The sequence below is a fragment of the Macaca thibetana genome, chromosome 19, assembly GCF_024542745.1.
Source record: "Macaca thibetana thibetana isolate TM-01 chromosome 19, ASM2454274v1, whole genome shotgun sequence".
Lineage (NCBI taxonomy): Eukaryota > Metazoa > Chordata > Mammalia > Primates > Cercopithecidae > Macaca > Macaca thibetana.
The window spans coordinates 45,558,341-45,582,115 of NC_065596.1; the positions used below are offsets into that span (position 1 = coordinate 45,558,341).

The 23,775-nt window shown below is 53.7% G+C and overlaps 3 protein-coding genes across 10 annotated transcripts in view; all 3 read left to right on the forward strand.

The window, feature by feature from the left end:
* The window catches only part of HNRNPUL1 (heterogeneous nuclear ribonucleoprotein U like 1), a 47,973-nt gene extending 42,120 nt beyond the window's left edge, over nt 1–5,853 (forward strand). For 4 of the 6 annotated variants that reach the window (XM_050768429.1, XM_050768424.1, XM_050768427.1 and 1 more), the window contains exons 12-15: nt 561–845; nt 1,861–2,150; nt 3,880–4,101; nt 4,682–5,853. In XM_050768429.1, coding sequence (XP_050624386.1) covers nt 561–845; nt 1,861–2,150; nt 3,880–4,101; nt 4,682–4,798 — 914 coding nt within the window. In that variant the 3' untranslated portion in view covers nt 4,799–5,853. The remainder of the gene's footprint in view (nt 1–560; nt 846–1,860; nt 2,151–3,879; nt 4,102–4,681) is intronic. The other 2 variants (XM_050768428.1, XM_050768425.1) reach the window with 1 other exon arrangement.
* Nucleotides 5,854–6,029: 176 nt separating this feature from the next.
* On the forward strand, nt 6,030–23,468 carry CCDC97 (coiled-coil domain containing 97). Of its 3 annotated transcripts, none has more exons than XM_050768511.1 (5): nt 6,030–8,623; nt 14,139–14,594; nt 17,521–17,799; nt 18,277–18,406; nt 20,526–23,468. In XM_050768511.1, exons 1-5 carry the CDS (start codon nt 8,416–8,418, stop codon nt 20,644–20,646), a joined length of 1,194 nt encoding a protein of 397 aa, XP_050624468.1. In that variant the 5' UTR covers nt 6,030–8,415; the 3' UTR covers nt 20,647–23,468. The 3 variants fall into 3 exon arrangements, with proteins under 3 accessions (XP_050624468.1, XP_050624469.1, XP_050624467.1); XM_050768512.1 differs by having other exon boundaries at nt 20,531–20,669; XM_050768510.1 differs by lacking the exon at nt 20,526–23,468 and having other exon boundaries at nt 18,277–19,627.
* BCKDHA (branched chain keto acid dehydrogenase E1 subunit alpha) overlaps nt 19,730–23,775 on the forward strand; it is a 446,963-nt gene continuing 442,917 nt past the window's right edge. Inside the window, exon 1 of the mRNA XM_050768473.1 lies at nt 19,730–19,733. The gene's annotated coding sequence lies outside the window, so the exon portion shown is untranslated. The remainder of the gene's footprint in view (nt 19,734–23,775) is intronic.

Here is a 23,775-nt window from a genome sequence, read left to right on the forward strand (position 1 = left end):
TAGGTGGGTCTTAGCCACCTCTTCAGAAAAGGGAGGAGTCTTTGTTAGCCCCTGACAGCAGGCTGAGGAGTTGGGGCTTTTTCTACCTCTTTCTCTCTCTCTTTTCTCTCTCTCTCTCTTTTTTTTTTTGGAGATGGAGTCTTGCCCTGTCACCTAGGCTGGAGTGTAGTGGTACGATCTTGGCTCACTGCAATCTCCGCCTCCGGAGTTCAACCAATTCTCCTGCCTCAGCCTCCCGAGTAGCTGGGACTACAGGTGCCCGCCACCATGCCTGGCTAATTTTTGTATTTGTTTAGTAGAGACAGGGTTTTGCCCTGTTGGCCAGGCTGGTCTCGAACTCCTCACCTCAGGTGATCCACCCGCCTCGGCCTCCCAAAGTGCTGGGATTACAGGCGTGAGCCACCGCGCCGGCCCTTCTGTCTGCCTCTTTCTTATTCACTACTCCAGTTTTCTTTACCTTCTCCCTTCTGGAAGGCCACTCTTCTGGGTGGAGGGGACCAGACTTCAGAAGGTACTGACCTCTTCTTCTTGTTCCCTCTGGGGCGCTCCCTTCCTCCTAGCCAACTTCACGTTGCCAGATGTTGGGGACTTCCTGGATGAGGTTCTATTCATTGAGCTGCAGCGGGAGGAAGCAGACAAGCTCGTGAGGCAGTACAACGAGGAAGGCCGCAAGGCTGGGCCACCCCCTGAAAAGCGCTTTGACAACCGAGGTGGTGGTGGCTTCCGGGGCCGCGGGGGTGGCGGTGGCTTCCAGCGCTATGACAACCGAGGACCCCCTGGAGGCAACCGTGGCGGCTTCCAGAACCGAGGGGGAGGCAGCGGTGGAGGAGGCAACTACCGAGGAGGTGAGACATCTCACACACAGCACTCTCCACTTTCTGTTCCCAGGTTGGGGCTGGGCTTCGAGTGCTTATTGAATCAGCAACAGAAGTTTTCTGAGCTCCAGCTGTGAGTTAAACTCTGGTAGAAAACTGAAACAAGTCAGACACGGAGATCTCAGAAACGCTCCCACTGTCCCACTCCCCGGACATTGCTTATGAAGCCCTTTGCCCATTTGCATATCACAGTGCACATTCTGTCACGTTGCTGTCATTTTTGTGAACCTTCCCCCATCTGACCATGAGCTCCTTGGAAATAGGGTCTAGATCAAAATCTATTAGAAATGGGGGCTACATCTTTGGCCAAGTCTGAAAAGGACTAGATGTGACTCGTTCATGGATGTCCCCAGTGCTTAGCTTCCTCTCTTTTTTTCTTTTTTTTGAGACGGAGTTTTGCTCTTGTTGCCCAGGCTGGAGTGCAATGGCGTGATCTCGGCTCAGTGCAACCTCTGCTTCCCGGGTTCAAGCAATTCTCCCACCTCAGCCTCCCGAGTAACTGGGATTATCGACAAGCACCGCCATGCCCGGCTACTTTTGTATTTTTAGTAGAGATGGAGTTTCTCCGTGTTGGTCAGGCTGGTCTTGAACTCCTGACCTCAGGTGATCCACCCGTCTCAGCCTCCCAGAGTGCTGGGATTACAGGCCTGAGCCACTGCGCCCTGCCAGCTTCATCTCCTTGAGCATCTCCTTCCTGCATATTCAACAGCTATTGAGATGCTGGGATACAGAAACCCAAGACTGCCCTGGTCTCTGCCTCACCAATCTCGCAGTCCAGTGGATGAGACAAACCTGTCTTAAGGGCTGGGACGGGAGTATGCCCGGGGGTCTAGAGAATCCCAGAGGACATGCTTTGTTTGTTCACCTTGAGTTCTTGGCTCTGCGCCTGGCCATGTCAGCTCATAGTAGTCACCAAGACAGCCCAGTTCCCTGGGGTTGCAATTTGGGAATGATGGCGCCTTTCATCTGGATTTCTCCAATGCAGGTTTCAACCGCAGCGGAGGTGGTGGCTATAGCCAGAACCGCTGGGGTAACAACAACCGGGATAACAACAACTCCAACAACAGAGGCAGCTACAACCGGGCTCCCCAGCAACAACCGCCACCACAGCAGCCTCCGCCACCACAGCCGCCACCCCAGCAGCCACCACCACCACCCAGCTACAGCCCTGCTCGGAACCCCCCAGGGGCCAGCACCTACAACAAGAACAGCAACATCCCTGGCTCAAGCGCCAATACCAGCACCCCCACCGTCAGCAGCTACAGCCCTCCACAGGTGAGAGAACGGGTGTATGTTTGTATGTAGGAATCGCATGTGTGCTCTTGAACCTGAGCAAGTTAAGTGGAGGCGGATCTGGGGAAATCAACACGTGCCTCAGCTACTGGTCTTCAGTCTTACCTCTAGCCTGCCCTTCTTTCTCCCTGGCCGTGATCTTGACTCAGATGAATGCTACACATTCCCAGATCCCCTCCAAACCCAGGAGTAAATGGAGACCTTCCCAGAACCTGTTCTTCTCCCACCACCCTCAAGGGGATGGGTTATAAGCACTGATCCCTCCAGCAAGTACATTATTCTTGGCTGTGTCAGTAACCTCACTGAATCCCCAAGAAAGCACTTGACTGGAGTCACCCTTGCCCAGGCTGGCTGACCTCTTTGTCTTTTGGACATAATAACCAGGGCTCTAAGGTTGCTGAGGACTTGCCCTCTGCACAGAGAGCTTCAGTCCTGAGCAGCTCCAGGCTCAGTTCCCGTTCTTGGAAAGCCAGTGCCCTGGCTCTGGTATGCACAGCCTCCTGTAAACCAGAAAGGTCTTCAGTTATTTCACAGCCATTTCCTGAGCACTTTCCTCATGCCAGGCCTGGAATCAGCTGCCCGGAGACCAATGGATGGTTCCCAGGCCCAGTCTAACTAGAATATTCTAACTAGAATATTTCCTAGAACGAGTTGGGTGGGCACAGATCCAAACCCCAGCCTCACAACATCCTGTTTCTGTGAGCTTAGACATATAGCTTCCCGTCTCTGGGCCTCGTTTTCCTCATAAAGGTGTTAGTAAAACTCACTTCCGGCCGGGCGCAGTGGCTCATGCCTGTAATCCCAGCACTTTGGGAGGCCGAGACGGGCGGATCACGAGGTCAGGAGATGGAGACCATCCTGGCTAACACGGTGAAACCCCGTCTCTACTAAAAAATACAAAAAAAAAAACTAGCCAGGCAAGGTGGCGGGCGCCTGTAGTCCCAGCTACTTGGGAGGCTGAGGCAGGAGAATGGCGTGAACCCGGGAGGCGGAGCTTGCAGTGAGCTGAGATCCGGCCACTGCACTCCAGCCTGGGTGACAGAGCGAGACTCCGTCTCAAAAAAAAAAAAAAAAAAAAAAAAAACTCACTCCCAAGGTTTGTTGTGAGGAATGGGTGGCACTCTAGCTTTGGGACTAGGCAAACCTGGGGTCAGGTCCTTTTTGCTGTGTGACCTTGGCCCAGAAATTTCATCATCTTGAGCCTCAGTTTCTTTCTCTTTAAAACAGGGCTAGTGGGATCTACCCCCAGATTCTATATGGAGATCAAACGACTTAATGATCCAACCTGTACTTGGGAAGCACTTAGTAAATTGCCATTACTATTTCTCAGCAGATCTTCCAGTAACAACTACCGCCACCTGTTGAGTGCCCAGTGGTTTATACACACAAGCTTATTGGATACTCAGGGCAAGCTGAAGGGGTTGTTCTTGTTCTATTGTGATTCTCATTTTATAAAAAAGAAAACTGGGATTTCAAGAAGTGCCGTGTACCTTGCTCCCTGGGGGTCTCAGAGCTGGGGTTAGAGTCCAGATCACAGCCCTGGGGCTTGCCCTTCATCCTGCCCTGCCGTGGCATGGAGCTGACTCTCCTCCTTCTCAGCCCCACAAACAATGTCCACCAGGCAAGGGAAGGGCCCCTGTGGGCCAACCACTTACAAAGGCCCTTTTTCCATCCCAGCATTTCACATCTGCAGATTTCCTCTATTTCACAGAGCTTTGGCTTTTTTCCCTCCACTTTCCAGCCGAGTTACAGCCAGCCACCCTACAACCAGGGAGGTTACAGCCAGGGCTACACAGCCCCACCGCCTCCACCTCCACCACCACCTGCCTACAACTATGGGAGCTACGGCGGTTACAACCCAGCTCCCTATACCCCACCGCCACCCCCCACCGCACAGACCTACCCTCAGCCCAGCTATAACCAGTATCAGCAGGTAGGTGCCAGACCGGGGGCCAACTGGATGGAGAGGCTTCCATGGGCCCCTCCTGGGTGTGTATTCCCAGACTCAAGTGCCTGGTTATCCCTAAAAAGACAGCCTGCTGGCCTTGGCCTGGCATTCATTTGGTGCAGCCATTCCATTTGGTCAACACTTCTGCACTGGTTGCTAGGTAATTGGTATCCTAGCCCCCTCCGCAGTCCAGCGAGCAAAGGGGAAGGGCTGGCCTAAGTAGCAGTGGCCTCAGAGTCCTCTTTCAGCACCATAGCCAGGGGGCTCCAAATCCTGCTGCAGGTTGGTGCCCAGGCCCCCATACCTGTTACTAAATCTTTTGACTATGATATCTAGCTATACCCAAAAGGCACTGGGTTGATAAGCTGAGACCTGGGCTTCAGTCCCTAACTGCCTACCTGTGTGGCATCAGGTCTTCCCGAGGTGCCTTGATTTCTCTGCCAGGGGACCCGTGTTCAACTGTTGTCACTGCACCTGTCTCTGCCCTAGAGGAGAGTGGGCTGGTGGGGAGGCTAAATGTGGGTTAGATGCAGGACAACTTGGTGTTCTTGGTTTCTTTCCCCAGTATGCCCAGCAGTGGAACCAGTACTATCAGAACCAGGGCCAGTGGCCGCCATACTACGGGAACTACGACTATGGGAGCTACTCCGGGAACACACAGGGTGGCACAAGCACACAGTAGCCAGTGTGACCCAGAGGCCCCTGCCGGCTTCCTCCACCAGCGCCTGCCTCTGCCCCTCCTCTGCCCCCGCCAGATCCCGTGGTGCTGGGGATGGGGTCATCCCAGGGCTGCCTCCCTCCAGCCCACTGCCTCCCCTCCGAGGGGCTTCCTTCGCCTCCATAGGGCCAGGCATTTTTCTCTGGATTCAAACAGGCAACAATGACCTTTTATTTTCTGTTTGTCCCCACCTCCCCAACCTTCCACTTCCTGTTCTTCCTACCTTCTTCCTTTTTGACTAAATAATCCCCGCCTCCCTTGGTCATACAGTGAGGCTACAGTGACTGAGGGGAGAATCCCTTCCTGTTCACTCTCCCAACCCTGCTCCAACCCCTCAGCTTCCCAGACCCTCATGCAGTTGGTTGTAAATTCTCCCAGGAGCTGTTTTACTGTCTACTTTTCAGGATTAAAAAAAAAAATCAAAACTTTAAAAAAAAAAAAAAAGTTTAAAAAGCAAAATGGGGAGGGAGGAAGCAGTGACATATTTTTTTGGTAATTATGCGCTTTTTTTTAATTTTTAGAATTTGTCTGTTTTTACTGTGGGTCGGCTGTTGATATTTCATCAAGATAAGCATTTCTTTCCTGAGTTCAGGTGACTGAGGAAGAGCCACAAAACAAAACACAACAAAACCAAACCACAGAATCATCTTTAACCCGACTTTTTATACGATGCCCCAGTTCCCCATAACTTTGCACACAAGCTTCTGTGTTCAGTTGAATTGTAACTGCTTTTTGTATTTGGAGAGAGTGTGACTATTGAACTTGAAACCTTTTATTCCGGGCGTCTTGGTAGTTTCTGGTGGGATTCAGTGGGTGAGAGGGAAGGAGGGGAGGTTGGGGGGCTCCTTCCCTTCAGAACTTGAAGTTTCTCCCACTGCCTCCTCTCCAGTGGTCTCCCAGGTGCCAGACCCAAAAGCTTTTCCTACAGTGATACCCTTTATTTTTACTTCCCCTTGACTCATATGTTTTAACATGATTTTAACAAACTGCACTTATTAAGAAATGTGTTTGCCCTGTTTTGTTTGGTTTCGTTTTGTTTTCTTTGAATAAATGACATAGCACCTCCTAGCAGGAAGGAAGCAGGGTTAAAACCCTGAAGTGTTAACTGCAGTTGGCCGTTAATTGGGGTGGGGGCCTTTTAAAGGGAAATTATTTACTCATTCATTAAACCAACTTACTGAGGGATTCATATGCTTGGCCCCAATTTTGGTGCCAAAAATGCACACTTAAGGGTCCCTGGTTTACAATCATCTGGTTCATTTTTAAAGTGCTTCTCTGGTTCTCTACTTCTCACGGTCTAAAATCCCTCCAGGAGTTTTTGAGTAAAGGACGTGGAACAGGCCTGTAGGTGGAGGGATGGGTGGGACTGATGGGGCAGAGACCAGGGCTGGTTTGTTCAGGATCATCACTGGGCATCCACAGACCACCTGCCTCAGACCTGGCCTGTGTGCAGCATGGAGGACAGTTACTGCCTGTTCTGTGGTTGGGGCTCATGAGGATTCCAGGAGCTTCATGTTTCAGCCAGTGTGTGTGAGCCACCTGCTGTGTTCTTCAGCTGCCCTGGACAGTGCTGGGGACACAGTATGGCCACGGCAGTCCTGGACCCTGTTCTCACAGAGCTCCCACTCCAGAGAGAACAAAGACCTGCCAGCACGAAGTGGTCAGCTGTGAGAGCCTGGGCTGGTGTGCAGGGAGGGCTTCCTGGAGGAGTGAGCCAGGGTAAAAGACTCCAGTTTGCATCCCTATGGCCCATCGTCCTCCTTCCTTAGCAACCTTACGTCTTCATTCCCTCAGTACATGCTGTGTTCCTGGCTCCTTGTGGGAGACAATGCTGGGCCACAGGAGAAGCCAATTCAGCCCCAATCTTCCCTGGTGGGAGCTCAGAGCCTTGTGAAGGGGAGATGGACAACAAAAACAAGGGAGGGAAGCTGACTAGTCTCAGAATCTCGGGTAGGGCATCAGAACGAGAGAAGGAACCAAGGTTGGTGGCTAAAAGGACCCTAGAGTGCCCCAGAGAGGAGGTGGCCGGGAGAGGCTAGGGCCTTTCGTTTGGGAAGCCTTTCCCTGCATGTCCATGTGCTGGGCTACAGCGCCCTCTGCTGGTCTCTCCTGGTAATGCCTAGGCACCGTGCCTAGGTATCTGGGGTGGTAAATAGGGACCTCCTTGGCTTTCTTCCACATCGCCAGACCTTAAGGGAATGCAAATGAGGAAGCTCTTCCTCTGTTCACAGCCACAGTCGTCCTCACACACATCTCATCTCCAGTCCCTTGATCCCCTTGCCCACTCCCTTCAGAATACAGAAGTCAAGCCACTTACTATGGCTTATGGAGGTCCTGCATGGCCTAGCACCTGGTAACCTCGCTGGCTCCATCTTCTTCTGCTCCCCCTTTGAATATCAAATCAGTGGTTATTTAGTTCTGAGGAGCCATAAATCCTTTTTGGAACCCGCAAATGATGCCATGAACCACTGCATTGGAGAATACAGAGGCACATGGAATTGCATAAAAATTCATGAGGTTCTCAAAACCTCCACAGCCCAATCATGGCTTTCAAGTTAGAGCTCGTTTCCTACGCCCTGACGGTACTGAAGTGCTTGTAGCAACCAGAACTGTCCATACCTGCCATCCTCCTCAAGACTCTTCCTTACCTTCCTCTTACCCAGCTCCTACTCGTTCTTCAGGTCTTAGCTTGAGGGTCCCCTCCCAGAAAGAAGCCTTCCTTGACCCTCCAGCCTGGGGTGGGCAGCTCCCTCAGCCCTCTGGATCCATCAAAGCCCTGGCCACTGAATGGTTATTGGTGACATGTCTGTCTACTATGCTGGTAACACCTAAATAGAGCCCCACCCATCCCACAGGGAAATAAGGACCACAGTTGTCTTGTTTCACGCCTGCGGATTTCCTCCAGGTCCTGGGAACACAAAATGGGAAGTTCTATCTCATCACCCATCTCATGCCAGCCAGAGACAGGGTATGATGATGGAAGTAAGCCAGGCTGGTGGCTCACGTATGTAATCCCAGCACTTTGAGAGGCTGAAGCGGGAGGACTGCTTGAGGCCAGGAGTTGGAGACCAGCCTGGTCAACGAAGTGGGACCCTGACTCTGCAAAATAACTTAAAAATTAGCCAGGCGCGGTGGTGCGCGCCTGTAGTCCCCAACTACTCCAAAGGCTGAGGCAGGAGGATCACTTGAGCACAAAAATGTGAGATTACAGTGAACTGTGATGGCGCCACTGCACTCGTCTGGGCGACAAAGCGAGACCCTGTCTCAAAAAAAAAAAAAAAAAAAAAAAAGAGTCAAGGCTTAGTAAATATTCCTGAATTCCTGAAGGGGTGAAGAAAGGAAAAGGGTAGGCGGGGGTCTAAACCAGAGCACGAACCCTCAGAGAATGTCAGCTCCAGGCTCCGGGGGACAGTCCTTTAACCATCCCAAAATTAAGCACGCTGGGAGCTGGAGTCACATCAGTGAACAAACGAACAACGGTTCTGGTTCCTACTGACTGATAGCAGAGTCAAGGGCCTCTCACTCTCCGGGGAGCCCCTTTCCTTCCTGGCTGCGGAGGGCGGAGCCCGAGAGAGACACGCATGAGCAATGCAACTTCTGCCTTAGGCCCGGAACTTTGGTGCCTGGGCGCAGCGGCGCACCCGGACCCGGAACATTCGCAGGCGAAAATGTCTCTTGCGTGCGTGGGCCGGAAGTTGGTGTGCGGGGCCCGCCCGGCGGTTGACAAGTCCGAGAGAATCAGGATGGAGGCCGTGGCGACTGCGGCGGCGGCGAAGGAACCCGATAAGGGTGAGATCTTGGTCACGCGGAGGCGGCGGGTGGGTGCGGCTGCGGTGTCTCTAGGAAATGATTCCCCCAGGAACGCGAAGGAGGACTCGCTTTAGGAGGACGCCCGCCCCCCTCAGCCTTACCGGTCCTCTTCACCACTTTGCCCGGATTATCCCCTCCCTTGTCGGGGGCTGACCTCCATTCCTTCCTCCCTAAATTAACCTCTTCCCAGTTCCAGACCAATCCTTTCCATGTCCCTGACTAACTCGTTTCCTTACCAGGCAGTGAGTTAACAGAAACCTCTCTATCCCGGCCTAATTTCCGCACTGCCTCAGACCAGCCCTTCTCAAATTATCTCCTTCCCTATACCACGCTGAGCCTTCCCTCGCTCTAGACGAATCCTCCGACTTTTCCAGGCTAAACTTCTACCTGCCTCATGCAAACTTAACTTATCCCAATCTAACGATTCCCTCATTTCTTTGTAACTCGCCTTTCCCCCAAAGCCCGAAATCCAGCCAGGCTCCTTTCAAAGTCCTTAGTCAATTTCTGTGCTTCCCCACAACCTTCAAAGTAATCCGATGTCGGGTGAGGTGTGGTTGGAAGGGTGGCTCAACCACCACTGGCCAAGAATTGGTTATTGTGGAAACCAGATGGAGATGATCGGTATATGGAGGTAGGGGGAGAGGTGTCGTTGTACTTTCTACGTTTGTGTGCGTTTGAAATTTTCTTTTTTTTTTTTTTTGAGACGGAGTCTCGCTCTGTCGCCCAGGCTGGAGTGCAGTGGCGCGATCTCGGCTCACTGCAAGCTCCGCCTCCCGGGTTCACGCCATTCTCCTGCCTCAGCCTCCCGAGTAGCTGGGACTACAGGCGCCCACAACCGCGCCCGGCTAATTTTTTGTATTTTTAGTAGAGACGGGGTTTCACCGTGGTCTCGATCTCCTGACCTTGTGATCCGCCCGCCTCGGCCTCCCAGAGTGCTGGGATTACAGGCGTGAGCCACCGCGCCCGGCTGAAATTTTCTAAAGATAAAAAATTTAACCTAAAAAAAAAGTCTTAAGGCCTGGTGCAGTGGCTCCCACTTGTAGTCCCAGCACTTTGGGAGGCCAAGGCAGAAGGGTTGCTTGAGCCCAGGAGTTTGAGATCAGCCTGGGCAACAGAGAGAAACCTGATCTCTACAAACATTTAAAAATTAGCCAGGCCTGGTGGCTAGGGAGTAGCTAGGACAAGCTACTCCAGAGACTAAGGTGGGGAGTGTCACTCGAACCCTTTGAGATTGCAGTGAGCTAAGATTATTACACCACTGCACTCCAACCTCTGCAACAGAGTGAGACTTGAGCCCAGGAGTTTGAGACCAGCACTGGCAGCATAGCCAGGCCCCATCTCTGCAAAAAAATTTAAAAATTAAGGCCAGGCCCGGTGGCTCACACCTTTAATCACAGTACTTTGGAAGGCCGAGGCAGGAAAATCACCTCAGGTCAGGAGTTGGAGACCAGCCTAGCCAACATATCGCAACCCCATCTCTACTAAAAACACAAAAATTAGCCAGGTGTCGTGGTGTGTGCCTGTAATCCCAGCTACTTAGGAGGCTGAGGCACCAACCGGAATCACTTGAACCGAAGAGGCAGAGGTTGCAGTAAGCAGAGATCGCACCACTGTACTCCAGCCTGGGTAACAACAGAGCAAAACTCTGTCTCAAAAAAAAAAAAAAAAAAAAAAAAATTAGCCAGGTTTGGTGGTGCATTCCTGTGGTCCCAGCTACGCAGGAGGCTGAGGCAGGAGGATCACTTGAGCCCAGGAGGTCGAAGCTGCAGTGAGCTTTGTTTGCACTATCGCACTGCAGTCTGGGCAACAGCGCAAGACCCTGTTTCAAAAAAAGAAAAAGAAAAAATCTGTTTCTTGGCCCCATCTGTCTCCTTCAGAGAGTCATGTATACTTGGTCTCCATTTCCTCTTCTCCTGCTCATGACTGTCTGACTTTTCTCCTAAGAAACTGCTCTGATTAGGGTCCCCACTGACTTCCTCCATGTTGTTCAATCCAGTCACCTCATTCAGGTTGGGTTTTTTTTTTTTTGGAGAGAGTCTCACTCTGTTGCCCAGGCTGGAGTGCAGTGGCATGATCTCAGCTCACTGTAACCTCCGCCTTCCAGGTTCAAGTGATTCCTGTGCCTCAGCCTCTCAAGTAGCTGGGATCACAGGCGCCTGCCACCATGCCTAGCTAATTTTTTGTATTTTTAGTAGAGATGGGGTTTCACCGTGTTGGCCAGGCTGGTCTCGAACTTCTGACCTCAAGAGATCCTGCTGCCTCAGCCTCCCAAAGTGCTGGGATTACAGGTGTGAGCCACCACACCCGGCCCATTCAGGTTTTTTTCTTACTAGACTGGACTAGAATTAAATGCTGTTGACCCTTCCATCCTTCTTGCATGTTTTCCTTTGATTTCTGCAACACCACAGTGCCTGATTTCCTGCCTGTCTCTCGGGCTGCTCCTTCTCAGCCTGACTTTGTTTCCCAGGGGTGCTGTAACAAAGTACCACAAACTGCATGGCTTCAAACAACAGAACTTTATTCTCTCATAGTTCTCAAGGCCAGAAGACTGAAGTCAGTGTTGCTAAACTGAAATCCAGGTGTCTGCAGGGTCGTGCTCCCCCACAGGCTCTGGGAGAAAACCCATTTCTTGCCTCTTCCAGCTAGTGGTGGCTTCTGGAATTCCGTGGGTTTTGGCTACATCACTCCAATCTCTACTTCCCCTTTTGACATTGCCTTCTTTTTTTTTTAAGACAGAGTCTCGCTCTGTTGCCCAGGCTGGAGTACATGATCTCGGCTCACTGTAACCTCTGCCTCCGGAGTTCAAGCAATTCTCTTACCTCAGCCTCCTGAGTACCTGGGACTACAGGCGTGCACCACCCCACCTGGCTAATTTTTTTGTGTTTTTGGTAGAGCGCCATGCCATGTTGGCCAGGCTGGTCTTGAGCTCCTGACCTCAAGTGATCTGCCCACCTCGGTCTCCCAAAGTGCTGGGATTACAGGGGTGAGCCATTGCAACTGGCCTCTTTTTTTTTTAAGGTAACAGTAATGGGCTCCAGGGATTAAGATGTAGCTATCTTTAGCACAGCCAGTTTTTAGCTTCAGAGGCATGTCCTCCACACATCCGTGCAGTGCTTTTTCCTGGACCCTCTTATCCCTCTTCCACTCCCCCATCCCTACCTCTCATTTCTCTTGGCTTTGGTTCTTGTCTTGACTCTGATGCCACCCACAGCTCTGTCTCCAGCCCAGCATTTCTCTCCTGAGGAGTCTGGAGGCCCGTGTGGCAGCAGTCGGACCATTCCCCTGGATGCCTCCCTTACCTCCCAGCACGTCAGCCCCGTGGCTCCTCCACTCAGCCTCCTGACATCTTTCCAGTTCGCTCACTCATGATCCTGTTCCTTCCTCCACAGCCCCTGCCCTTGTCCAGCTCAGTCTTCAGCTGCATCAGTGATTTAAATCCTCCCTGATACACACTACACATGTAACGTCACCCGTGACTTCTCTCCTTCCCAACCCAGCCACGCTGCCTAAAGGAGTTGTCTCTATATTCTGTCTTCACGTATTTCCTGCTTGCCACAGGCTTGCTCCCTCCACTCTTGGGAAACAGCTCTCACTAAGGTTTGCCCAGCGCTCCGCTTTCCTGTTTTCCTTCCATTTTTTTGAGACAGAGTCTTAACTCTGTCACCCAGGCTGGAGTGCTATGGCTGATCTCGGCTCACTGCAACCTCTACCTCCTGGGTTCAAGCGATTCTTGTACCTCTGCCTCCTGAGTAGCAGGGATTGCAGACGCCCGCCACCATGCCCAGCTGATTTTTGTATTTTTAGTAGAGACAGGGTTTCACCACGTTGGCCAGGCTGGTCTCGAATTTGTGGCCTCAAGTGATCTGCCCACCTCGGCCTCCCAAAGTGCTGGGTTACAGGCGTGAGCCACAGTACCCAGCCACCTTTCCTGTTTTCTTTGCCTGTATTATCGTTGATCCTGACTATCTCCCATATCAGACTGGGTGCTCCCTGAGGGCAGGAGTCGGACTGGATTCATCCTATGGATCCTCAGCATTGCCTGACTTAGGGTCTCTCAGAGATTTACAGTTTTTTGTTTGTTTGTTTGGCTTTGTTTTATTAGACAGAGTTTTGCTCTTGTTGCCCAGGCTGGAGTGCAATGGCACAATCTTGACTTACTGCAACCTCTGCCTCCCGGGTTCAAGCTATTCTCCTGCCTCAGCCTCCTGAGTAGCTGGGATTAGACATGTGCCACCACGCCTGGCTAATTTTGTATTCTTAGTAGAGACGCGGTTTGTCCAAGTTGGTCAGGCTGGTCTCGAACTCCTGACCTCAGGTGATCCAGCTGCCACAGCCTCCCAAAGTGCTGGGATTACAGGCGTGAGCCACCGCGCCCGGCCTAAGATTTAGAGTTACTAAAGAGTGGTTGGGTGAATGCATGAATACGTGAGAGAGTGAATTAATGATTTAAAGAATTGAGTGGATCAATAAGTCAGGCCTCAGGGCCTTTGCAGTAATTGTTCTCTCTGCCTGGAATTCTCTTTTTCAGGAGATCTCATGGCGTAATCCCTCACCACCTGAGGTCTCTAATCAAATGTCAGGTTTTTTTTTTTTTTTTTTTTGGCAAAGCCTTCTCTGAGCCTTCCATTTAAAATTGCAGCCTTGGCCAGGCATGGTGGTTTACACTGTAATCTCGGCACTTTGGAAGGCTGAGGCAGGAGGATCACTTGAGGCCAGGAGTTCAAGACCAGCCTGGGCAACACAGCAAGACCCTGTCTCTACCAAAAAAATTAAACTTAGGCCGGGTCCAGTGGTGCACGCCTGTAATTCCAGCACTTTGGAAGGTCGAGGTGGGAGGATCGCCTGAGCTTAAGAGATGGAGACCATCCTGGGCAACCTAGTGAGACCCTATCTCTACTGAAACTTTTTTTTTTTTTTAATTTAAAGATTGGCAGGGTGTAGGCTGGGTGCAGTGGCTCACGCCTGTAATCTCACCACTTTAGGAGGCCAAGGCGGGTGGATCACAAAGTCAGGAGTTCGAGACTGGCACAGCCAAGATGGTGAAACCCCGTCTCTACTAAAAATATAAAAATTAGCCAGGCATGATGGCAGGCACCTGTAATCCCAGCTGCTTGGGAGGCTGAGGCAGAGAATTGCTTGAACCTGGGAGGTGGTGGTTACAGTGAGTCGTGATTGCACCCTACACTCCAGACTGGGTGACAGAGCAAGACCCTGTCTGGAAAATAAAATTGCAGCCTCCTCCACTTCCTTCCCTCTTTATTTTTCCGCATAACTCCTGGAAACACCTACCACATTATGCTTTCGGTAATTATGTTGCTAATTGTTTGTGTCCCCTACTAAAATGTCAACTTTTGCTCACTGTGGTTTCTCTAGTGCCCAGAACAGTGCCCAGAATATAGTCAGTGCCCAGTAAATGTGAGCTGAGTGAGTGACTAAGCCCCCAGTCCCTTCCCACACTCCCACCTCTGAACTAACAAATCTCTCCTTTCCTCAGGCTGCACAGAGCCTGGACCTGGGCACTGGGGTGAGCTGAGCCGGACACCAGTCCCATCTAAACCCCAGGACAAAGTGGAAGCAGCTGAGGCAACACCAGTGGCCCTGGACAGTGACACCTCCGGTGCTGAAAATGCAGCAGTGAGTGCCATGCTGCACGCTGTAGCCGCCAGCCGCCTGCCTGTTTGCAGCCAGCAGCAGGGTGAACCTGATCTGACAGAGCGTGAGAAAGTGGCCATCCTGGCCCAGCTGTACCATGAGAAGCCACTGGTGTTCCTAGAGCGCTTCCGCACAGGCCTCCGTGAGGAGCACCTGGCCTGCTTTGGCCACGTGCGTGGCGACCACCGTGCAGATTTCTACTGTGCTGAGGTGGCCCGGCAGGGCACTGCCCGGCCCCGCACCCTGCGTACCCGCCTGCGTAACCGGCGCTATGCTGCCCTGCGAGAGCTGATCCAAGGTGTGGGGGCCAGATGGGCGAGAGTGGGTACAGATGGGGAGGGAGGGGAGACTGAGGCAGAGGGAATTAGAGAAAAGAATACAAAAGCAGAGGCAGGGGTCTTGAGAGAGAAGTTTTGAGACAGAGATAGGGACACAGGAAGAGACTGAAGCAGAAATGTAAAGTAAGGTAGAGAGATAGGGGCCCAGGGAAGAGAATAGGACAGACAATGAGAGTAGATCAGAATTTAGTGGATGACAGAAGCGGCATTTCAGATTGGTAGGCTGAGGACAGAGTATACAGTGCTGTGATAATTGGTCATACCTAAGGAACAAAACATGAGATCCCTACCTCGTACCATATACAAAGGCATCAGGGGAAACCAAAAGGAGTATGTGCATGACCTTGGGGACACAGAAGCCTTCTGAACAAGACACACTGTGAAAGCCATGAACGGAAAAAAAAGACAGCTTTTTGACCATGGCATAATTAAAGCATCCTTGTGACCACAACACCAGAACCAAAGTTAAAAGATGAGAGTGAATGAAGCAGAGAGTGAGTTAAGTTGTCATTAGGGAGAAGGCACAAATTATAGAGAGGTTCATAAAGAGAATGAGAGGCTGGGCACGGTGGCTTATGCCTGTAATCCCAGCACTTTGGGAGGCCAAGGCGGGCAGATTACTTGAGCTCATGAGTTCAAGACCAGCCTGGGCAACATGGCGAAATGCTGTCTCTACAAAAAATACAAAAATTACCGGCCGGGCGCGGTGACTCAAGCCTGTAATCCCAGCACTTTGGGAGGCCGAGACGGGTGGATCACGAGGTCAGGAGATCGAGACCATCCTGGGGGAACACAGTGAAACCCTGTCTCTATTTAAAAAAAAAAATACAAAAAACTAGCTGGGCGAGGTGGCAGGCGCCTCTAGTCCCAGCTACTCGGGAGGCTGAGGCAGGAGAATGGCGTGAACCCAGGAGGCGGAGCTTGCAGTGAGCTGAGATCCGGCCACGGCACCCCAGCCTGGGTAGAGCGAGACTCCCTCTCAAAAAAAAAAAAAAAAAAAAAATTACCTGGGTGTGGTAGTGCCCTAGCTACTCTACAGGCTGAGATGGGAGAATTGCTTGAACCTGGGAGGTGGAAGTTGTGTGAGCTGAGATCCCGCCACTAAGCTCTATCCTGGGCAATAAAGCCAGACTTTGTCTCAAAAAAAAAAAAAAAAAAAAAAATGAAACACAGATGTGGAAATGAGGATGAAGAAAGAAGGAAGATGGGCCAGGGGCACGGTCGCTCAAGCCTGTAATCCCAGCTCTTTGGGAGGGCGAGGTGGGGGTGGACCTGAGGTCAGGAGTTCCAGAGCAGCCTGGCCAACATGGTGAAACCCCATCTCTACTGAAAATACAAAAAAATTAGCCAGGCGTGGTGGCAGGCACCTGTAATCCCAGTTACTTGGGAGGCTGAGGCAGGAGAATCACATGAATCTGGGAGGTGGTGGTTGCCAAAAAAAAAAAAAAAAAAAAAAAAAAGAAGGAAGATGAATGAGGTGGGGGTAGGTGACAGAAACTGAGAAAAGCAGGAAAGATAGAAAGATGGAGATAAGAGAAGGAGAGGGATCCAGAGCCAGGGTGGGTGATAATCCAAGTTGGGGAGAAGGAGGGATAGAAACTGAATCTGCTAGAGGCTGGGCGCTGTGGTCACGCCTGTAATCCCAGCACTTTGGGAGGCCGAGGCGGGCGGATCACTTGAGATAAGGAGTTCAAGACCAGCCTGGCCAACATAGTGAAACCCCGTCTCTACTAAAAATACAAAAAAAAAGTAGCCGGGCACTGTGGCAGGTGCCTGTAATCCCAGCTACTCAGGAGGCTAAGGCAGAAGAATCACTCCAACCCAGGAGGCAAAGGTTGCAGTTAGTGGAGATCATGCCAACTACACTCCAGCCTGGGCATCAGAGTGAGACTCCATCTCAAAAAACTGAATCTGCTAGAGGATGCCAGAAACAGCTGAGGGTAAGAGAGCTGGCAGGAGTTGGGAAGCTGAGCAGGACAGGGACAGTCACAGCCTACAGTGCTGCAGAGGCCAGGAGTCTGAGCAGTTTTTTTGCCCTGGGCTCTGAAGACAGGGCTAGGACCAGTGGAGGGCAGGGACCAGGGCAGGTTTAACTGTTATCTGAGGGACAGAGTCGCTCCTGCAGGAACAGGCAGCCAGGGGTGATGCAAGGAACCCAGGTTTTGGGGCAGTGGGGAAGCCAGGCCCACCAAGGGGTTGCTGCAGAGAGGAGCACTTGAGAGGATGGATCTGGGGCCTTCCACCACCAGGACGGCCTGGCTTTCTCAGGGATACTCACATGGGCAGATGCCCCACCTGACCTGATCCCTTGCACATACATGCCAGATCCATGTGGATGTATGCACACACACGCTTCACAGTGCAGGCATGTCCACTGCCAGCCAGACTGGGGCCCTACAAACAGGCGCGCAACCTAGAGACACACAACCTCTGCTGCATTGTCCTGCATGCTGACACCCAGACAGACAGGTGTCCATGGGCATATGCTAGGCCTGACGGGAGATGTGTGTGTACATGGGCCATGCACACATCATGGGCAGGAGCTTGCGCATCGTGCCTTGACATGGTTGTACATGAGCTCCGGACCATCAGAGCCTCAGAGGCCAGGATGTAGCCAGGTCTGCCTGTGCACACACATGCTTGGATGCATGAATACACAGGAAGATACAGGCCGGGCCACACACACACTCAGGCGCCTGCACGAGTAATCATGTGCACATGACCTCAGGTGCCTGCATGAGTACTCGCGCACACCTCAGGTGCCTGCATATTTGCCTGTGTTTTTGGGTGTGTGCACATCATCCCACAAGCATGATCACACGCATACCTACCTGGACACGTCTGCTCAGTTGCTCACCCCATGCCCACCCTGTCTTTCCTCTGCAGGGGGCGAGTACTTCAGTGATGAGCAGATGCGTTTCCGGGCCCCCCTGCTATACGAGCAGTACATCGGACAGTACCTCACCCAGGAGGAGCTCAGTGCCCGCACCCCAACCCACCAGCCCCCTAAGCCCGGGTCCCCCGGGAGACCTGCCTGCCCACTCTCCAACTTGCTGCTTCAGTCCTACGAGGAGCGGGAGCTTCAGCAGCGTCTGCTCCAACAGCAGGAGGAGGAGGAGGCCTGCTTGGAGGAAGAAGAGGAGGAGGAGGACAGTGATGAGGAAGGTGAGGGCCAGTAGCAGGGAGACCCCAGATTCCAGACACCCCAGCCCCAGGCTTGTCTGTCTCCACCTCATGGCAGCAGGCTGGGCCCCCAACCTGCAAAAGCCGACATTGTGTCCCTCCCCTGCCTGGCCTGACTCTCCCTGTGTGCCATTCCAACCGCTGCAACATCCCCATCCCCCACTCCAAGACACCAAATGACCCCTCGCCTCCAGGTCTGCTCAGGCTGTTCCCTCTGCCAGGAATGCCTCTCCTCCCACCCTTCAGGTCTCAGATCCTGACCTGAGGATACGGTCACTGTATGGTCATGTGTTTTATGTGTGTCCCTGGAGGACAGGGACCCGGGCCATCTCTGTCACTGCTGTGTTCCCACAGCCACCCAGCACAAGGCTGGCGCAGGAGCAGCAGCTCTCTGTGGACTCTGTTCAGTGCCTGCCCGAGTGCACCCGCATTCACACCCCCTCTGCTCTCCCTCTGCAGACCAGAGGTCAGGCAAGGACTCGGAGGCCTGGGTCCCCGACTCGGAGGAGAGGCTGATCCTGCGAGAGGAGTTCACCAGCCGCATGCACCAGCGCTTCCTAGATGGCAAGGATGGGGACTTTGACTACAGGTGCTCCTGTGCCCCCACCTTCCCATCCCCTATCCCAGCATCCCACGGCCTTTGGCCACATGCAGAACCCTTAACCAAACTGTGGGGGCCTCCCTTCGTGGAGCTAGAAGGCCCCAGAACAGTTCCAGGATGTGTGGTTGAACAGCCAAAGAAGAGACGGGGTGACCTTGGACTAGCCTGGTCTATCTCAGACCCTCAGTCTCCTCACCTCTAAGGCAGGGGGTGGGCAGGGATGACATATAGCTCAGTATCAATGAAACCCTGAAACACTTCCCTCCTGACAAGTGGCAGAGGCTACTACCCCAAGTCTACCTAGGAAGCCCAGCCTCTTCCGCTTGACCTTGGACCTCCTCGTGCTGCAGGAAGTAACCCCTGGCAGGGTTCATGCCCGGCATGGAGGGGCCTGTGCTGGCAGCCCCCACAGTTACAGTTGTTCATTTCTCCAGTAGCACCCCAGGGCTGAGACATGTGAGCCACCTGCTTTGGAAAAGGACCCAGAAGAGTGATGTGTCAGTCAAAGATTGGTTTTGTCATTTAAGGTAGTTTTGCCTTGTGGTCCCCAACACTGGGCCCAGCAGCAGAGCACCCTCCTTGGTTTCACATCCAGCCCTGATGACATGTGAAATGTGTGACCACACGTAGGCGGACCCTACGTCCGTCCTGAGGGGGGCTCATCAGGAAAGTGGGAATTGTGATTGCCACTGCCATGAGGCCCAGCCATGGTCACCGGAGCCGCCTCCCGTTCTGGGATCCCCAGCTCTTGAATGGAATCTGGCTGCTCCACTTCCAGCCAGGCAGGCCTGCTCAGAGCCCCAGTTCCTGCATGCAAAGTGGTGAGCAGAGGGCCTGGACCACAGGGACCCTCAGTCAGCAGGCATCACTGCTGTTCCCAAGCCAGGGGCCCAGGAGGAAATTGGGGGTGGCAGGGACCACAGTGTATCGCCTCGGGAGGGCAGCAGTGGTTCCGACATGTCCCCCATCTGTGCATTCAGTTGGCATGTGCTGAGCGTCTGTGATGTCCACAGGCTCTGGGGATAAGGCGGGAACCAAAACCAGTGAGAGGCTTCCTGCCTGGAAAGGGGTCCCACTCTAGTGAGGAAGATCTAGAATCTTCTAGCACTTCATAGTGATTGGGCCATGAGGAAAAGTGAAGCAACAGGCGGGGAGTGACAGGGTGGCTAGGGAAGGCCTCTCTAAGTGGGTAACAGCAAAGGCCTGCAGGAAGTGGGGGGAGGAGCATTCCTGGCAGAGGCCACCGTAGGTGCCAGAGCCCCCCACAGCATTGAGGGGCAGAAGGGGCTGGAGCAGTCGCAAGGGGTCACGGGGGTAGGAGATCTCTGCGTGGCCAGATCAAGCTAGGCTTGGCGACCCAAGTGAGTGCTACTGGGTTTACTTGCTGCCTTAGGGCATGGGCAGCTGTCCTGCCTGTGGTCAGCTCTGGCTGATCCCCAGCCTCTGTCCACTGGAGGGCAGTAGCAAGCCCCCAGTGATGATGTCAAAATGTCAAAATGCCATGGGGGCAAAATCACCCCCAGGTGGTTCTCTGTTGAGAGCCACTGCCTGCTTGAGAATGTAAGCCCGTGTGTCGCCACATTTTACAGCTTTTTAAGAAAAACTAGAGCTTTGGGGTTTTTTTTAGACAGGGTCTCCTTTGTCACCCAGGCTGGAATGTGGTGGTTTGATCATGGCTCACCGCAGCCTTGACCTCCTGGCCTGAAGTAAGCCTCCTGCCTCAGCCAACTGAGTAAGCTGGGACTACAGGTGCTTGCCACCACGCCTGGCTACTTTTTCAGTTTTTTTTGTAGAGTCAGGGTCTCCCTATGTTGCCCAGGGCTCCAACTGCTGGGCTCAAGCCATCTTCCTGCCTTGTCCTCCTGTAGTGCTGGGATTGCAGGCATGAGCCACCATGCCCAGCCCAGAGTTTTTGTGCAGACTCTGATTTGGAAAATGTTTCCTTGAGTTTTAAACCCTGAGAATTATAAACACCATCCCCCTTGGGAAGGTCAGCTCTGATGGCTGCCAGCACATGGCCTTTGACATCAGGGTGCCCCAGGCCTTTGACCTGGGCATCCTAGGGTCCCAGAAAGACCCAGTCCTTGACAGCCTCCTCCCCCTGCAGCACAGTAGACGACAACCCCGACTTTGACAACCTGGACATTGTGGCACGGGATGAGGAGGAGAGGTACTTCGATGAGGAAGAACCTGAGGACGCGCCCAGCCCAGAGCTGGATGGGGACTGATGGCTGCCACCCTTCCCACCGCCTGCCCTATCCCTGACCCCAGCAAGGCAGCTGATTCCAGGCCGGCTCAGTGACCCTTTCTCTAGGGGGACACCAGGGCAGCGTCCCACAACCCACGCACACCACCATCTCACTGGGTCTAGTCTCATCTCAGACAACCCCCACCCCTTCTGTTTCTGGAGTTCCCTATCTTTCTCCTGTCTCCCACCCTGTCTCCTGCCTCTGTCTTTGTTGGTGTCTGTCTGGCCTTCTTTCTGTCTCTCTCCCTACCCCCGCTCCCTCTTTCCAGTGCTCTGGCTGGCTGTCTCTCCCTTTCTCCCCCTCTCTCTCTGCCTTAGGCTCTGTCTCCACCGCAGGGCCCAAGGTGAAAGTCCTCCCCTTGCCGGAGGCCAGCTGGCAGGGCCTTTCGTGGCTGGAAGTGGCCAGTTTGGTTCCGGTGCTGACCCCTGGGCCCCAGCGCGGCTGCCTCCCATGCTGTCTGTCTCCCCCTCTCTGTTTATGTCTGCCTTGTGTCTCACACTCAGAGCCTCCTTGCTTCTGTTAGGTTCCCATGTCTCCTGCCTCACTCTGGGCCTCTTCTTCTTTCTGCTTGTACATTTCCACCTCTCTAGGCCTCTGCTGTCACTGTCCCTCTCTATCTGTCTCTCAGCCTTTATCTCTGGGTTTTGATCCCCTGCTCCAGGCTCTGCGCCCCTTCTTCCCCCTTCCCTCAAACCTGGCTGCTATAGGCAGCAGAACCCTGACCACTGAGTAATGCAGCCCCAGGGGAGGGAGGAGACCCCAGGCAGGGAGGCTAGGGGCAGCTCTCTTCTCTCCCCAGGACCCAGGCTGGGAGTCACGGGGCCTGCCAGCTTGAGTGTAGAGGGAGAGGGACTCTACCCCTCTCAGCCCCACCAGCCCCCCTCTGCCCAACCACAATTTTCCCTTCATCCGCCTTCCTCTCCCTCTGCTGTTTACACTCCCCAAATGCGCACAGGCTGTTATCATGGGTCCTGAGTCATCCCACACACAGCCTGCCCCAGCATCCCTGCCCCCAGCTGGCCGCAGGGCCCGCCCCATGGAGCCCCCTGCCGCCCTGGGCTAATGGGAGCCAGATGGCCGCCTGGTGACTCAGCCACCGTGCCTGTGGGAACCCAGGCGTCCCGCCTTCCCATGCCCCCACACCCAGCGCCTGCTCCCCCAGCAGACACACATACAGAAGGGCCTGGCCACTGTTGAGGGGGCGCACAGGCCAAGGGTCAGCAAGATGGGGCCTAGGGACTCCTCATGCCTCTGAGATGGAATGGTGGTATCCTGCCGTGGCTGAGCCTGAAGGACCCTCAGAACTGCCTCCTGGAGCCCACGGTTCCTGACCTCTGAGCCTCAGCTATGTCCTCTGGGTCAACCAGAATTAGAGCCAGACAGGGAAAGTGAGAGCTGGACGGAGGCAGACAAGATGTTCAGAGCAACTATTAAAGAATGAAAGCCTCTGCTACCGAGCACTTCTGTCCTCTGCCAGGCCCGAGCTAAGTGCCTGACACCAGGTTGGATCCTCAGCCCTGTGAACTAGTGAAATGGGTCAAGGGAGGCCCAGAAAGATGTTGCTTCCTCAAGGGCACTCGGCTATCAGAGGCAGAAATGAAACAGGAACCCAGGCCTGGAATCACGAAGGTCCTAGAAACCACCCAGCTGTCTGGCCTGTCAGGTGTCAGGGCCATCCAGAGTGGGACAGCATTGGAGGGACAAGTGTGCACGCAGATGTCCTCAGACAGGAAGGTTTGAGAAGGGTCAGATGGCGGGCAGGCCTAACAAACGTTCCGTGCTAGCCACTGTCCCGCACACAGACGGGATCCGGTCATCTTGATTCAGAGATCGATCCCCGAATCACTGCGTTGTCTCAGCAGTGCTATGCGCTAGGCACTATCAATGTCACTCCTCTATTTCCCAGAGGAGGAAGCGGCAGCTAGACTCCAGGACCTTGGCGAGATGAGAGCTGTGTGTCTCTTACCTGCCTGTATTTGTGCCCCATTTGTAAGAGCAGAGGGCCTGGGCCACGGGAAAGGGGTCAATCCTTGGTGATAGGCACATTTTTGACCAGTGTATCACTTGGTCATTAAATTTGTTTACGATATACTTTGCAATACGTACATTTGTTGTGTAGGTTTTTAAAAAGCAATGAGAGACACAGAAATTGAGTCAGAATTAGGGTTAGTCAGATGGTCAAGACGTGAGCGTCTAGCTGACAGAGGTGGAGCCGGTCCCAGGGACAGGGATTAGATGGGGAGACAGGAAGAGAGGTGGAGACAGAGTGGGGCAGGGATGGCGGGAGACACACCCCCTGGTCACAGCCTCTGAGACCTGGGGGTGGTGGGCCCCCAGGGCGGGCGCCTCCCATCCCCCTCCCAGTTCTCCTGGGGTCGGGATAGGCGGAAAGGCTGAGTCAGGGAGGGCGGGCCCCGCTGGGAGAGAGCCCCTAGGTGGGCATCCGGCCCCCACCCCCGTGTCTCCTGTCCGTCTGACAGGCCCTGGCCTCCTTCGCTGGCCTGGCCGCCACCCCGCCCCCCACGTCTGACACCTCCATGCGTCCTGCCAAAGTGAGCTGCCTCCCTGCACAGTCCCCCTCCAGCTCCAGTCACTCCATCCCTCTGTCCCTAGTCCCTTCTCCCTGCTTCTCTGCATTTCTTTCCAGCCTTCTGCCTTCCTCCCTTGCCGCCACTACTCTGTCTTCTCATTCTGTCTCCGCACCTCTGGCTGTCGGTGTCTCCCCGTGACTTTCCGTCTCTCCTCCCTCTCCTCCGTTGTTTTTCCCATGCCTCTCCCTCCCTCCCTCCCTCCCTCCCTCCCTCCCTCTCCTCCCCACCTTTTCCACTCCATGTCCCCAGCCATTCTCCATCTCATTCTCAGCTCCTGTCACTTCGTTTCCCCGTCCCTTTCTCTGCTGGAGCCTCCCTCCGGGGGGCTCTGTCCTCCCCTCACTTTGCCCTTTCCCTCTCCCTGCTGTGTGTCTTGGCCTGCCCCCCCCCGTGCCCCTTATCTCCTTTGTCTCCCACACTCTGGAAAGCCCAGCTGGGATATCCAGGTCGGAGCCTCACTGGCAGCCCCTGGAAGTCCAGAATGAGGGGTCACTGCCTCTCGCCCACCCAGAAAGGG